This window comes from Lytechinus variegatus, chromosome 3 (assembly GCF_018143015.1).
Source record: "Lytechinus variegatus isolate NC3 chromosome 3, Lvar_3.0, whole genome shotgun sequence".
Taxonomy (NCBI): domain Eukaryota; kingdom Metazoa; phylum Echinodermata; class Echinoidea; order Temnopleuroida; family Toxopneustidae; genus Lytechinus; species Lytechinus variegatus.
This window is the reverse complement of record NC_054742.1, coordinates 11,763,765-11,780,487: the sequence shown is the minus strand read 5'-3', so window position 1 is coordinate 11,780,487 and position 16,723 is coordinate 11,763,765. Positions and strand designations below refer to the sequence as shown.

Sequence of the window (16,723 nt, the reverse complement as noted above, 5' to 3'; positions counted from 1 at the left end):
ATATGAAATATTCTAATTTTTTCCTCCTTGTCAAGTGCAACAAATTTTTATTTCTCCCTGAAACATGTGGAATTACCATTATTTCAACAGTTTATGTAAAGTTAAGTTGATCCTTATTTTCAAATCTGTGAAAATTGAAATATTGTATTATTCAAACTATAAAAAACAAAAGAAATAGTGAGTGATGGACATCATCGACTCTCTCATTTGCATATCACTGATTTGTGCATTTAACTGTTTTGTGAAAAATAAGTGAAACTTACAAATGCCATAACTTTCTTATTTTACATCCGATTTCGATGAAATTGCAGCGTTACGTTTGTTTGATTTTTCTCTATCGATTCAAATCAACAATTTTCTGGGGTGGACTTTAAATACGCCAGTGTTCATGTGTGTTATTGTATTGAATAGACTAGGATGTATGCCTGCATTGTTATTAAACACACAGGATACCAATAAAGACTAAATATCCTCTTTTCACATTTTTAAAAAGTTTTCGAATGAGCTAAATAAAATCACTGACAACCCCGTTCCAACACAAACTGTGATATCCATTTACTAGGTGATCATGTGTAATTTGCATATTTCCCCACTCTAATACAACAGTGATTTCATATTAATTTATACATGATTCGATTATTTAGATATCTTGGTCGAGGATATCGAGTAGTCTCATTCTGTCAGAAGTGATTATTGATGCTATATGTCAAAGTGGGTTTGCATTTCTTTAAGAAAGTCGTTTGATCAGTGATATAACTTATTCTAAAGAGCCTGTCAAATAAACCACGTCTTAATACCAGAAGACTAAATATTTAATACATTTCCTCCTCGTTTCCATATTAGAATTTTGTTGGCGGTCTGAGACGAGCCCCTTTTCAGTTTCTCTCCTCTCCCGTAAAGGCACATGAGAAACAGTTATTATGTTGCTCCTATAACTCCTCCATTGTGTTTGATGTTCGTTTCTTACGGTAGCTCGAGTATGTGATCCAATTACCCCAGTTTTCAGAGAGGATGCTAAATGTTACCACAACACACAAAGTGATAATGATCGATCCTGTTTGAAGATGTGTACATCTCGTGTGTGATCATCAAAGATTACATTTAAAACCTTGTTCATACAACAATGAGCTAAACCGATTCAAAAGATCCTTGTTAATAATAATAATAATAACAATAAAAGCTATTTCTAATGCACACTTTCTAGTGAATCATTACTCAAGGCGCTACATAATAAACTAAAACATTGACAATTATCAAAATCATAATCATCAAACTTAACATTCATTCATAATATATATACTGTTTAGGAAACCCCAAAAGAGTATTTTAACACGGGATTGGGAGTTGAAAAAAAATGTTTCCAAAAAGGTCTTGGCTTTCATTTCTCGCCTTCTTCATACTTTACTAGTTAATGTACCTTAACTTTATTCTTCTTGGAGTGATACGATTCTTATATATCGAAACTGAACGAGACACTTTATCTCTCTCAAAGATCAAAGAAGTATATGGTGTAATTCCCTCCTACGCTTCGCTCTACCACATCGTTTATTGCTTCCAGGAGAGCTTGGGGATTCTCTAATGCACGTTTATATGAATAATTAACATATTTAATACACAAGACGGTAGCAGTGAAAATACTTTGAAAAGAATAACATGGCATATAAGACAAAACTGTTGCTTGTACTCTGTGTGTGGGTTCGTGTGTTCTACGGAATGAAATGTACATTACGACATTTTTCGCTCTAAAGGCATGGTCACACCGCCCGAGCGTTGTTGGAGCGGTCGTGGAGCGGAGAGAAAAAAATCATCACCGCTCGCTCCCGTTCACCATTTTCGATTTCGATTGTTTTTATTTTGTTTTCGATTTTTGTTTTTTCCCCAATTTCGTGAGCGAAATTCGACCCCCTCTCCTTACCGCTCCAACAACGCTCAGGCGGTGTGACCATGCCTTAACGAAATAAAAAATGGTGAACGGTAGCGAGCGGTGATGATTTTTTTCTCTCCGCTCCACGACCGCTCCAACAACGCTCGGGCGGTGTGACCATGCCGTAACGAAATCAAAAATGGTGAACGGTAGCGAGCAGTGATGATTTTTTTTTCTCTCCGCTCCACGACCGCTCCAACAACGCTCGGGCGGTGTGACCATGCCTTAAGTCAATAACGCGAAAAGCTGGTGTCGCGTCGTCCCACAACTTGTTTTTCAAGTCTCGCTCCCCTTTTAGAACAAATTCGCGACCCCGGCTAACGCGGGCTGATGATACGCTGATAGTTTTGTAGGCCTATATCACCCAAATTTGCTTTTAAAAACGTGAATTCATGTTCGATCCAATGAAAACTGTGTCTCTTTATTTGTAAATATCTTGATATATCATTATTTCAACTTTTACAGATAAAACTTAATTCTTTGTCTTGTTTAGGAACAGAATAAAATTGCCGACAATCTCCATCATTAGTTTAAAAAATGAAAGAAAGAGACAAAAAATGTGATACCGATTTTTTTTTACACTTGGTCAGAATCCTGCAAAGTTTTTGTGAATGTATCATCAGCTTTTAGAGACCGCATTTAGTTAATTAGAGTGAATCTTTGATTTTATCCACAGATTAGCATAATTAAAAAAGAAAATTAAGAAAGAGAACAGTGTATAGCTTGTACCGTTTTTATGTACAGGTTTTCTTATATGAATGATACAATTTCATGTTGAAGCAAAGTACTCTCTATATCTATCGTCTCTTACTAGCCATTTGGGAACCATTTTTCGTTTCTTTTATTTCAGAGTCGTGAAAGACGAAAGAAATTGGAGCGAGGTGCGTCTTTTACTGCAAGTGATAGTGAAAGGGATCGTCCGCCATTACATCGAGGGCTTAGTGAACAGTTATCAGCTCCAGTAACTTCATTACAGAACCAACCTCTTACAGAGGTATCGTCTTCCAATAGTAGCTTGGACCGTCATCATCCACAGTCACCTGATTCAAGCTCGCGTAAGTATGATACATATACTGTCTAAGTGGTATTATTTGTACACTGTAAATGACAATATTCCTAGCTTAGCAATATTAACATGATTAAAGAAAAATACATGAAAAGGAAAAAAGCCTTGTTTTTCAACTAGTTGCCAATTTTAATTCATGCATGAATGGTTATGAATAATCATTTACAATAATTCATATTTTCAAACCATTTTCGATCACAGAATCGGAACTCACAATTCTTCAGTGATCATGAACTCTTCTTATCTTTTCCGAGATATGATATAATATTCTTCCATTTGATCTAAAATATGAAACTTTTATTAATAGTAAATTTTGAGATGCAATGATTTAGATGGGGGATGGGAACCTATTAAGAATAAATCATTTTCAACAGGGATGCAGCTCAAAATAGATTTTTTTCAGCAAAAGAGTCGTCCGTGTCAAAAAGCCATTTTTATCTCACCTGCGAAGCAAAGTGAGACTATAGGCGCCGCTTTTCCGACGGCGACGGCGGCGGCGGCGTCAACATCAAATCTTAACCTGAGGTTAAGTTTTTGAAATGACGTCATAACTTAGAAAGTATATGGACCTAGTTCATGAAACTTGGACATTAGGTTAATCAAGTATCACTGAACATCCTACATGAGTTTCACGTCACATGACCAAGGTCAAAGGTCATTTAGGGTCAATGAACTTAGACCATGTTGGAGGAATCAACATCGAAATCTTAACCTGAGGTTAAGTTTGTGAAATGTCATCATAACTTAGAAAATATATGGACCTAGTTCATGAAACTTGGACATTAGGTTAATCAAGTATCACTGAACATCCTACATGAGTTTCACGTCACATGACCAAGGTCAAAGGTCATTTAGGGTCAATGAACTTTGGCCAAATTGGGGATATCTGTTGAATTCCCATCATAACTTTGAAAGTTTATGGATCTGATTCATGAAACTTGGACACAATAGTAATCAAGCATCACTGAAAATTTTGCGCAAGTTTCAGGTCTCATGATAAAGGTCAAAGGTCATTTAGGGTCAATGAACTTTTGCCGAATCGGGGGTATCTGTTGAATTACCATCATAACTTTGAAAGTTTATTGGTCTAGTTCATTAAACTTGGACATTAGAGTAATCAAGTATCACTGAACATCCTGTGCGCGTTTCAGGTCACATGACCAAGGTCAAAGGTCAATGAACTTTGGCCGAATTGGGTGTATCTGTTGAATTACCATCATAACTTTGAAAGTTTATGGATGTGATTCATGAAACTTGTACATAAGAGTAATCAAGTATCACTGAACATCCTGTTCGAGTTTCAGGTCACATGATCAAGGTCAAAGGTCATGTAAGGTCAATGAACTTTGGCCATGTTGGGGTTTTTTGTTGAATAACCATCATATCTCTGTAAGTTTATTGGTCTAGTTCATAAAAAGTGGACATAAGAGTAACCATGTATCACTGAACATCTTGTGCGAGTTAGAGTAGTATTCAAAGTCAGCACTGCTGCTATATTGAATGGCGTGATGCAGGTGAGACGGCCAGAGGCATTCCACTTGTTACCATTACAAATCAGGGATTGCCAAATTATAAGAATGATTGTAAAACATATTTATATTGATATCAATAATGAAGAAACCTTCGATGTCCACTCTTATTTGGGGTCGAAATTGCAGGAGAAGGCTTATATTCACACCTAAGTACTATCACCTAACAATAAACCTTTAACTGATTTGCTTGTAAATAGTAATCCGTGACATCCAAACCAATGCCTCTCATATAATGTTAAAATACCTTTCATGATATATCATATATGATATGTTCATCTTATTCTGTTACTTAACATTTCCAAGTTAGCATAAACAAATCCGTTCATGAAAAACTGATTATACTGAGATAGTCACTCGATACATTTACAAAGATTTCCATAGATCCCACACTGTTAAAAAAAACAGAAGGAAAACAAATTTACAGAAAGAAATAACCAAATCATTCTGTAAATGGTTAAAACTATATTTTTGCAGAACAGGTCTGCTTTAAAAAGGGGGAAAACAGTTTTATTTCAATTTATTTGTAAGGCTTCATATGTCAAATACAAATTTTATGTAATTTTACAGAAGTGCATGTAAGATTACGCAGTGCAGTAAGATTACAGGTGTGCTCGAGACTCTGCTGCAGGAATTTTTGTTTTTTATAAGTAGAATTTTTTTATCAGTGCAAGAAGAGATATGAATACACTCTTGATGAGGCTAAGACGGGTTTGGTTCATGTTCATCAAAAAAGAATATCAAAATCTCATTAAAAACAAGAATATTTTGAAGTATTATGATTATGTCTTACAACATGTACTTTGCAGTTAATTGAATTTTGCTTACATACAGGAAATAAAAGTTTAAATTATTCTCAGTTTAAGTTTAACAAATATACAATAAATCCTATTTCATTTTTATATACCAGCTACCAAGTCAAATAAAGGAAATGGTGTCCGATCATCCTCTTCTTCATTAGAATCAGAAAGATCATCATCGACACAAAAAGGTGACAAGTTTAATTATTTTGCATTCAGAACAACAATATTTGTTAATTCCACATTGATTGAGCATGTTACCGTAAAGCACCATAACATCTTTACCGAAAAGTTTTAGCAAAATAAGTTGACATGGGGCGATTCTACTTTCAGTACCAAATCTATTCTGCAAAATAAGATAAATTGAGCAAAATAGAAATAGCGTCATAAAAATAAAGTAATGAATAAGTCATTATGATAAAGATAATTTTTGTGATATTTAAAAAGTGACAATTGATTCATGGTCAAGTGCCGCTGTCCTCCGGCTAAATTATTCTGTTCAAAACTTCTTAAAAACCTAAAGGACTCCCTTTCGAAACCATGCCCTCTTTATATTTATATTTTGAAGTTTTGGTATGCACTGTACTGGTGAAACGTCCATCCGTATAGTGATAGATAGAAATGTGTATTCAGGTATAATGTCATATCAATAAATAGAATCAAATTAAAAGTTGAAATTTGATTGTTACAATGGATTTACTTCAGAATGTTAAATTAAATTAAACTGAATTCATTATATTAAACCAGTATAAAGTAAAATCAATTACAAAGGATAATTTATTATAACAAAATGGTTAGGACCAAAAAGAAGCCGAAGCTTGTAAAATACTGACCATTTACACAAAATACATGTACATTATAAAGTAATTATAAAACAATTATTTATCAGATTTGCATCGATTTCAACTTAATTACGTTTTTTTCTCTATTCTCATTCCATGTATGACAGACTCACATTCATCAAAAAGCCAAAGAAACGGATCCCGCAACTCGCCTTCATCAGCCGAATCGTCACATTCCTCCCCGAGCCACGCTAGCCGTAGTGGTCACTCTATGGTAGTGAGTCAACCAACAGATGGTTTCCAAATACATGGCAAGAACGGAGAGCCCCGCAACCCCCGCCTGCAGGATAAGCCAACCAAACCAAAATCAAGAGATTCCCCGTCATCGAAAGTTTCTCGTCAATTCGAAGGAGATAGGACAGTCGTATCGCAAGATTGTCCTTCTTTGAAGAAATCAGATAATAATTCAACGGGATTGGCTGCATGTGATAAAGACCTGGATATTTCTCAGAAATTTCATGCTCTAGATTCTTCACAGAAGGGAGAGGTTTGTTCCACTGATAACATTGCACAAGGAGTATCAGGGCACGTTAGGAATGTTAGGAACAATGTTCAAAATCCTGGAAAGAGCTGGCCTGTAGTGGAGGAAAGTACTAAGCAGACTTCGCCGCAACAACCTCGTAGTCTGGATATTTCTCCTGTGTTTAAAGACATTCCGAGAAAATTTGGGTCTGTAAAACAGCCTGAACATGATCTAGTGCACGAATCAATACATTCCCAAATAGCTTCAAATGTTGTTTCTAGAAGAACTGATATTCTCAGTCGCGATGAAAATGTAGGATTTGTACCCGTCGCAACAGCACGGGAGAATCCAAGTAGGACTAGACTTAGAAAAGAATCGCCTGATTCAAACCCAAGGCCTAGTAGAACTGAGGTTGTGATCAAGGAAGAAACGAAAGTGACGGGACGTGAGAGTGAAAAACAATCTCCTCACCTGAAACAAAGCATTGCCCTTTCTAGTAATAAATCCCAGGAAAAGCCTTATATTTCATCTCATGTTAAGAAAGAGGGTAGTTTAGATGAGGTTGAAATGATGCGTCAGCTCTTAGCCATGGCTGAGAGTAATGCGTCATCTGAAAACACAGAGGAGAAAACCAAAGAAAGTGGACGTGCAATAGGCAGTACAAAAACAGAAACAAGAGATACTGAGCGAACTAACATTGAGGAGGACTTGACGGACAAGAAACCGCGGCCTATTTTCACTTTGACAGCTGATAGAGGAAGTCCTGTTTCGACGTTTGTTTTAATGTCATCAAAAGAAAGTCTTAACTCTAACGTGGGCAAAGACGAACCTCAATCTTCTACGCTGTCGCATTTATCAAACACTACTCGTAGCATGGTGGATAAATCTGACACTACCATGTATAATCCACATCATATAGATGCAGATGAAATGGCCGAGGAAGAAGCACGACTTGCAGAAGGAAAGCCGATGGGAGAAGCAGTTACTAAAATGTTGAGATTAAAGAGAGGAAAGTCTGAGGAGACACCGCCTAGACAGGGTTCTCTTGACGACAGTCACTATAAACTCATTAAAAGACAGGAAACTGTTCCATCAGAGTATGAAAGTCTTAGTGATAGTGAAATTAGAAATGACCAGGACAGGAGAGGTAGGAAAACACTGCTTGGAGATAGACCTAAACAGAATTCAGAAGATTTATCAGATCTACCAGGACTAACGGATCTAGGTGCAATTGGGGGCGGTGATGATGAAAGACATTCTATATGGCCCCCAAATACAGATGGGGCCGAGTCAAAATACATCTCAGTTGAAGATCTTACAAAAGTTGGATTGGGAAGGAGAATGCCTGCAATAGGACAAAAACATTCGAATAATGGGGTGCGTACAAAACGTCAAAAACCCGCCGGAGATATGCCACTCTCACCTATATTCGATGTCGAAGGAGGAAGCCCATCGTCTGAACTTGGCGGAGATCCGTTGTCTTCTGAATGCACTTCTCTTGCAGATGATTCAGAAGAAGATATCAATCGAGACTACTACGAGGACCAAGATTACATGACAGAAGATCGGTCATATTCTAGTTTTGACAGCGGAGATGACTACACCGACTATATGGAAGACGTAATTATGGAAGATATCAGTATGGAACATGAAGTAGTGGAACATCTTTCGCCTTACCGTATAAAGGAAGAGGGCTTAGCAACCGTAATGGAAGAACAAGAGGACATTGACGAATATTATTTAGACGAAGAAGAAGAGGAGGAGGAGGAAGAGGAAGCAGAAGAATCAGAGGAAGAGGAACCCAAACTTGAACCAGATCGCACAACCATTCTATCTACTATACAGGAACAAACATCAGAAGAAACCCAAGAGAGCCCTGATTATATGTCACCGTGTAAGGATGAACTATCGGCACGAGATGGCTTACCATCAGCACCAGATTTATCAGATTTGTCAACTGATCAGACTTTTGAATCTTTGTCTTCCGTTTTAACACGTGAGCACATTGCACCAGTTGCAGCCACTGTAGAAAAGGAGATCGTAGATCAAGCTCCATATCGCCCTTCACTAGATATAGATCTTACCCCAAACACGAAGCGCGATAATTCTGGCGTTTTAGATTCACCGAGAACACCAACCGTAGATTCTAGAGCTTATGAACGACCTAAGATCACAAGTCCGAGTAAAAGATTCGACATGTCCTCCCCTCGCACTAGTCCCATTTCGCCCAATCTCTTTTCACCTCCCCTAACTCCAAAATCATGGGCTGCTAAGCGCACATTTCCAGAAACCATGTTTCCAATGGAACACTCCACGCAAGTAGAAGCAGAGGTGGACACCCATGCTCCCAATGATGACCGAAGAAAATATCGCTCGGTTCTCACTGAAATGGGATCTAGTTTCGAGGAACTCGCTAGCATCACCTGGCCTGAAACAATTAGTGAAGGCATTCCTTCATCCGGTAGAAAATCATTTAAAAGCCCGTTATTTGTTGAAACCGGCAGCACAATAAGCCCTGAAGACAGCACAAGCACATCTGAAAACACAGTTATAGCCTGTGATAACTTGATATCTACATCAGCTCAAACACAAACCATGGTTGAACGACGGACCCAAACGACACCACCTCCTCTCCGTGAACACACTAAGATTCGTTCAAAATCTTTTTCGGACGCAGCTGTAGGACCTGGTAACGAAAGTCCAGAATCTAACTCTTCTTCCCCTTCTAAGTCTGTCCATACAACTAGCATTGGTGTAGGTACCAGCCCTGAGATGTCACCTACCTCGTCTACCCATTCTACAGATACTGATTTTAGCTTCAAAAGACCATTTGCCTTGGATGAAACTAAGCACCCAATGGCATCCAATGCATCATCAAGTGGATCATCAAGTCCAGAACCAAGTGGAGGAGCTAAGAGAAACCCAAGAACATCGAGAAAAGATACAGGGTCACTGAGTTCTACACATGACACAATCGCTGCCATAAAAAATATTGGACAGTTTACGGGAAAGGACTATCTAAAGGTATGCTTAAGGATCTTGATAGCTTCAAAGTCTAAAAGATATCTTTATCAGTGAATACGTTGAATTTAAGGCATGTGTTTATTATTCCTACTGCATTTACTACCATTTCTCCTGATACTAATAAAGTACATGCATGAATAATTGAAGTGATTGTTATTCGTTTATTTCTTTGCCGAATGGAGTTTCCGCCACTATTACGAGAACCTCAGAGCATCTAAAAACGAAACCACAAAATTATTTAGGTATTACCAGAACAATCTTTTTAACAGGTTCCTTGTGTGATGATTAGTTGTATTTTTAATTAAATCATAACCATTCATTTAATATCCATTAATATATCATATCAGTATATGGTCAGCAAAAGCAGCTCAATCAGTCATGCAAAGAACTCTAATCATTAATGCATAATTGCCGAATTGATCTTCTCTATTACAATTTCACTATATGTTCTTTTGACAGGCATCTTCGAGTGATGCTGAAAGTTGTGATAGTGAAAGTAGTACACCAGCCAAAGTTCGCCGACGTCTCCCTGCAGTTCCGCTGAATGTCCAGCCAGTTACTGTTTCTCTTAAACCTGACCTCAGAACAACTATTGATGAGATTTTACGAGATCCTGAAAAAAGTATTGAGGTGAAAAAAGTTAAAGAACTACTGGCTAGAAAGGCTGCAGAACTGGAGAAAGAGAGACGTGAGGCTCTCTTAAAATTAAGAAAACTCACCTCAGATTCAAAGAGGCTCGAAGAAGGAAAGGAGAGGCTTTCACGAAGATATAACAAACACCACAAGGTCCGTGTAGCTGGGGTGAATGAAGGTAGCCTCTCTGATTCAGACGTCACCATTACAAGTGAAGACAAGGAAACAGAAGAGTTGGCTGCTTTACTTCACCCATTATACGGCATATATAATCCATTCCCAACGGGTAATCTCTCTATCAGTTCGGATCGTATTCATGAGATAGAAACAAGTGATTTGCCATCTTCAATGATGATGTCTCAGGGAGATCAAATTAGATTATCAAAATCTGAAGAAGATATTCTGAGAGAAATTGAAAAACAGATCTCGGAAGCCACCGGTACAGACTATAAAGCGTACAATACTTCCCAAATAGAAAAGGAAGTTCGATCAAGATACAGCGACATCAAAGATGACAGCCGGTCTAAAAAGGATAACAAACGTAGAACTCCCTTGCAGGAAAAGTTCACCACCTCAGAAATTCCAGATTATGGTTTAAAGACTGTCCGTCATAAGATGAAAGAGGAGCTCAAACAGGTGACCGCTCATCGCAGAGCGCAATTAGATAATTCCCCACCATCCCCATCCCAAGCCCCCTCTGAAATCCAAACGAGTGTCGTCAGTCCAGAGAGGCAAGAAGGTGAGCAGAAGGAAGGAAATAACGGTAGTAAGTCATCATCGGCTGTCAAAACAGGAAAATCTGGTAGCGGACTACCTGTCAGAGGATCTCAACAAGCTTCGCCTCAGAGAAGGAAAGCACGGTGGCAGCCAACGGACTCTGTAGCTCCCGCTTTTTCACCCATCAAGGAAGACGTAGACTCTGAATTTGATTTCCTACACCAGAATATATCTGATCGACGTACAGGAGGCATGACTGATAAAAGGTCGCTTTCTTATGACTCCTCATCGAAAACGAAAAAGGGGTCCTCTAACAACTCTCGGGGAAAGGAATCGTCCAATGCTACATCAGTAAGTAATAAGGTCGATTCTTTTTTTCAACAAATATCCATTCTAAAAGCATATTATTAAATTACTGTCTGACGGTTATATAGCTCATAATAGACCTATGAATCATAGATTCATTTGTCAATGCTACAATAGGGAATTAAGGCAAATACAAACAGGAAGTTGTAATCATGTACATGAGATGGACCATAACTTTGCAACGTATGACAAGCAACTAATATAAATTTAATTTATTTATTACATTACTACATTTCACATTTATATCCAGTCATAGAAATAAATGTATAAATCTGGAAGACAAATTTGTTTCTGTACATTCATTTTGTACATTATCATAAGTGTTAACGACTCCCTTCTTTACAGGATGATGTTGAGCGCCTGAGTAAGGAAGGTGAACTGATAGAGAGAAAGATCCGAGAACAGACGGAGAAGCAATTCCGCCAAGAGCTTGATAGAAGACGGCGTCAGATGGAGGAATCAGCAAGGAAACTAGAAGAGCTCAAAACCAGAAGACAATCGGATTGGAGTTCGAGTGGATCAACGACCAGTGAACCCGTCATATCAGCAAGTCACAGTCTTGAGACGCTCAAGGCAGCTTACGAAGCAGACTCCTCAGCCAATGAATCAGTGCGCTACGAGGGGCAAGAGCCTGTCACCTACCCTCGCACCAAGCTTAAACGTGGTTCACCATTTCATTACTCATCACCTCAACTGACTGATCGTGAACGAGGAATACGCCGTGATCAGCAGGGTCTTATTCTACCGATCACCGACGGCCACAGAGAGCGAGATGGTGGAGTCAGTGAGAGCATGAGTGATTCGGGAATCCCATCTCGACAGGGAAGTATCAATAGAGGAGAAAGGCCGCCGAGACCGAGGATGATGTCTAGAGAGAGTAGTCTTGATAGCACTAACAGCGAGATGCGGCTTTTTTCTGATCAGGATGAAAACGTCTTATACGATGACACAGTCACTCCGGTGAGTTGAACGTAATAGTGTGTAAAGTAAATATTTTACTTTAACCAATCGGGACTAATTCTCATGTTTATATCAGACATCGTTTTTGCCTTAATTGGGATATTGTACATCATAAGCTTTTTCAAGGAGTGTCCGGTGACATTCCGCTCTTTGATAGATGCACAACTTGCTCATGGCAGTAAAAGAAAACAAAATAACTTAACGTGGATTATAACAAAAGTAAGCAACTACTCCCACAAAATGATTCCCCCCCAAAAAAGTCTTCATTTTCATTTTCTTGGTATTTTTTATTGAAATTAATCAACGTAATCAAATTTTCATTTACATTCATGTAAATATTCACGTTAAAAGCCAAATTTAAAATGACTCTAATCAAAGTAGGGAGTCCTCGAATAAGTATAATCCTTATCAAGCAAGATTTCCTATATGTCAACAAATCATATACACATAGATCCCAAAATGTTAGTCTTCGTTGATTATAAAACTACAGTAATTACGAAATATACTAACGCTACGATAAGACGGAAGAAAAAGGTTAAAAATATTATCATTCAATTGATGGTATTTCAATGCAGGAGAAAGCAACCGAATTTCGCCGTCCTGAGCCCCCACCATGTCCACCACGAGTCCATGAGAACCATCGTGCTAGATCTCAAGATCGAGAGACACATCGTAGTCATCCTCATGATCGTGATCCACAACGCTCTCATTCTCATGATAGGGATACACGTAGAGGTACTACCGATGAAGAATGGGATTCGTCTGAAGGGGGGCAACAACCTCAAACCAGTCGTTCGTCTCGCCAAAGTAGACCAATTGATGTACCTCATGATCAAAGGGTCAAACGACACCCTGAAGGTATACATCGAATATATCTTGAGATTTATGTACAGAATTCTATCATTTGAGATATCTTTAATCGTAATCGCTGTGGAGTTTCTTCAACGCTTATTTTACTAATAAAACAACACGTGCAGCTAACTATCAGTGTCATTGGAACGTTGAGGATCTGAAGAAACGTTGATCCTGGTCGTGATTATCGATATTTAGAATGATAATCATGATCATAATGATGTTGATGACGATGATGTGAACAATAAAGATTACCATGCACATTTGTCTCTTTTCTTCACAGATTATTACTACAGCGATCAAGAAATCCGCGTTAAGGCGACGGAATGGTCAAGACGAGCTGAAGATAGCGATGATAACGAAGTCGATCGAAGACTACGTGCCCAGTATCATGATGAACAGTTCCGATACCATCATGGACCACAACAACCACGCGGAGGTGTAAGTAAATAATTTCCCACCTTATAGATATGATATCTGATGATTTTACAGTCCCTGAGTTAGAAAAAAAACAAATGCTATTAATAATATTAGTTGGCTCCCATCTTATGTTAAGCCCCTTTCACAATTGGCGATGCGACTGCTTACAACCGTTGCGATTGTGTGCATCATACATTGTGTCCAAGTGATCGCAAACGGTCGCACGAGCAATTGTGAAAGCCCCTTTAGCGAAATGCTATTATTTACTTGATTTAACATGTTTAATGTATCGAGACACGGCATAAGAAAGACTTTACCTTACCAAATAGATTTTTTAAGACTTAGCCCACTATCATTTCATTTATTAAGATTGATATAATCTTTCTTTCCATTCTTTTCTAGATAATGTACATACTGGGTCAAGGTTTGCCTTTCATATGTTTCCTTGAAATACTTTGTCGAGGGTATTTGATGTTACGTCGAGACGTTTGATTACCACTTATAATTGTGATTAATAAGTTAATCGGAATGGATGAGATTCAAAAGAATTATTCTTAAATTTCACTACGTAGGAGCCTTCTCCACAGGCTAGTGTAGGTCGAAAGTACCGTCTGCAGAGAGATCCACGTGACCGAACGAACCGAGGTAATGGACTTGGTATGAGAGTAGTAGGTGGTAAGAGGATGCCTGGTAGTGATCAATTGGTTGCCTATGTAGCTGAAATACATACAGGTGGAGTAGCAGAGAGAACAGAAGGTAAGGAGAATTCATCCCATGATAGCACAGTTGTAGCAGACAAACATTTACTCTTCATGTACTTTTTAGCTGAACCCTTTATGTTGTTGAATGTTCTTTTTCCATCATAGTTAAAAATGCTTTTATATTTTCATTGTTGGTAAGATTTTTAGTGAATCCAATGATATTACTAATATAGTAACCCTGCCAAAAAGATCAATGTACGAATGAATAACTATGTAAATAAATAAGACATGTCATACTAATGCAGTAAACAATTTTTCACATTTCACAATTCAAATGAATGATATTTTACTTTTCAATAAAAACAAGAGATACAGTGATTTATAAAACTGAAAATATATCAATAACATAATTGTTCATAATGCTATTTTTTTTGGCAAGGATTGTGAGACTGCTTTACAGTCTGTCGAAAGATGAATGGTCGACGCAATGCCATGACTTTCATGTATCATTCTTGACAGTATGATGATGTTCATCCTTCACATGCGAAGACGACCACACCTTTACACAATCCCGTGGGTTCGAAGATGGCTGAATACACCAATTTTAGCCAGAAAAAAATTTGGACAATCAAAAGTCTGCAATGAGTGGGGCAGGCACAGCGTTCGCTCTTGCTCTGTCTTTTCGACAATGTCGTCATTGTTATTACTTGTTCAAACGTCTTGACTCGTAGCCTGACACACCAGCCCTAACCATGGTGCGCCAGCCGGGTAGAACGGTCCTCATCTGATTCCTCCCAGATGTCAGGGTTGATGCCACAGCACTTCAGGGAAGCTTTCCATGTGTCTTTTCCTCTGACCACCTTGAGAGCGAATCATATCAGCTCACCGCCGTAGAGAAGTCTTTTGGCAATTGCTCGCCGGGCATTCTGCGGATATGTCCTGCCCATCTGAGCTGGAAGCGCTTGAGCATTGCATGAACGCCCTCCATTTGAGCTCTGGGCTCTCTGCAGAACTTCTGTGTCTGGAACTTTGTCCTGCCATTTAGTTTGAGTAAGTTTCTGAGGCATCTCATGTTGAGGGCATGTCATACCGCTGTAGACTGTCCAGGTTTCACTGGCATACAGCAAAGAGGGCAGGTTGACTACCCGCGGTACACCTTCAGTTTGATCTGTAGACTGATTCCTCTTTACTGCCATATCCTTTTTCTAAGTCTGCTGAAAGTTGAACAGGCTCCTGCAAATTTGTAGGTCCATCCAGACAGACCGAGACTGCCAAGGTATATATACTTATCTGCAGCCGTTAGGTTCTCACCGTTGACTGTGATGGAAGGCTCTATGTAGGGCATTGCAGGAACCAGCTGATGCATCTTTCCGGTCTTCTTTGTATTAATAGTCAAACCGTAGTCACCACATGCTTTGGCGAATTGGTCCGTGATAGTATAACGTGATTGTAAAGTCATATACAGACAATTGCAAAACATAAAAATAAATGCAAAGTCTAGTTTGGATCTTCCATTCGTTATGTATAATTTCCAAGGAAGTAATATTCTTAAGTTATCATGTTTATTCGTTTGTTTTTACCGTATTTAAGTAGGGTTACCTTGCTACAGTGATCTGAATTTGACAAGAGAGGAACATCAAATGCGTGTGGTTTGTAGTGGAGCTATACCATATATAATCAGAGAGAAAGGGGTGATGAAAAATTGTCTCTAAATCTCATCACGGCTCAACTTTGTTTCACCAATATTTTTTTCTGTATAGGTCTCCGAGAAGGAGATCAAGTTTTGGAATGGTGTGGTATCTCATTAACTGGACGAACTTATGAAGAGGTTCAACGTATCGTGAAATCATCGGAAAAGCAAACTGAAGTGCTATTAAAATGGTAATTCCCTTCTTTTTTGGTATCCATGTAAGTCATTGGATGAATGGAATATTATTTCATTTTATCAATGTATCTTTACTAAATATTTCAGTAGCCTAACGAAACGTTTTTTAATCTCTAAATGAAATGTTTTATTAATACAAGTATTGTTTTTCATTTATGGTATACATTCTGCATTTGATATCAAATATTCAAATAAGTTTAAAACCCTTTGTTTTGTAGTATATTTATTTGTGCGCGTATAGTGTCATTTTTTTTGGTAAAAGTAGAACAAATGAAAGTTAAATTCGATTCAATTTCTTCATTTTTTGTTTTTCTAGCGGTCCAAATTTGCTTGATTCACCGAGACCACGTGCTCGATTACCTAACGGGGAGCCACCACCACCACCACCTCCCCCGCCACCAGGGGGATATAGAAGGAATGAATATGGTAACTAAGCAACTCTTAAATATGTTTATATTCAGATACTGTATATTCGAGTATATTCGATAAAAGTAATCATACGTTACCAAAGAAAACAAAAAATTAAGGAAATACATATCTT

The 16,723-nt window shown here is 38.2% G+C and overlaps 1 protein-coding gene across 3 annotated transcripts in view; it reads left to right on the top strand.

The window, feature by feature from the left end:
* Positions 1-16,723, top strand: part of LOC121410223 — a 41,122-nt gene that overhangs the window by 8,910 nt on the left and 15,489 nt on the right. For all 3 annotated transcript variants that reach the window (XM_041602161.1, XM_041602162.1, XM_041602160.1), the window contains exons 2-11: positions 2,775-2,979; positions 5,430-5,510; positions 6,269-9,648; positions 10,108-11,349; positions 11,710-12,324; positions 12,900-13,182; positions 13,460-13,617; positions 14,169-14,352; positions 16,058-16,178; positions 16,499-16,608. In XM_041602161.1, coding sequence (XP_041458095.1) covers positions 6,373-9,648; positions 10,108-11,349; positions 11,710-12,324; positions 12,900-13,182; positions 13,460-13,617; positions 14,169-14,352; positions 16,058-16,178; positions 16,499-16,608 — 5,989 coding nt within the window. In that variant the 5' untranslated portion in view covers positions 2,775-2,979; positions 5,430-5,510; positions 6,269-6,372. The remainder of the gene's footprint in view (positions 1-2,774; positions 2,980-5,429; positions 5,511-6,268; positions 9,649-10,107; positions 11,350-11,709; positions 12,325-12,899; positions 13,183-13,459; positions 13,618-14,168; positions 14,353-16,057; positions 16,179-16,498; positions 16,609-16,723) is intronic.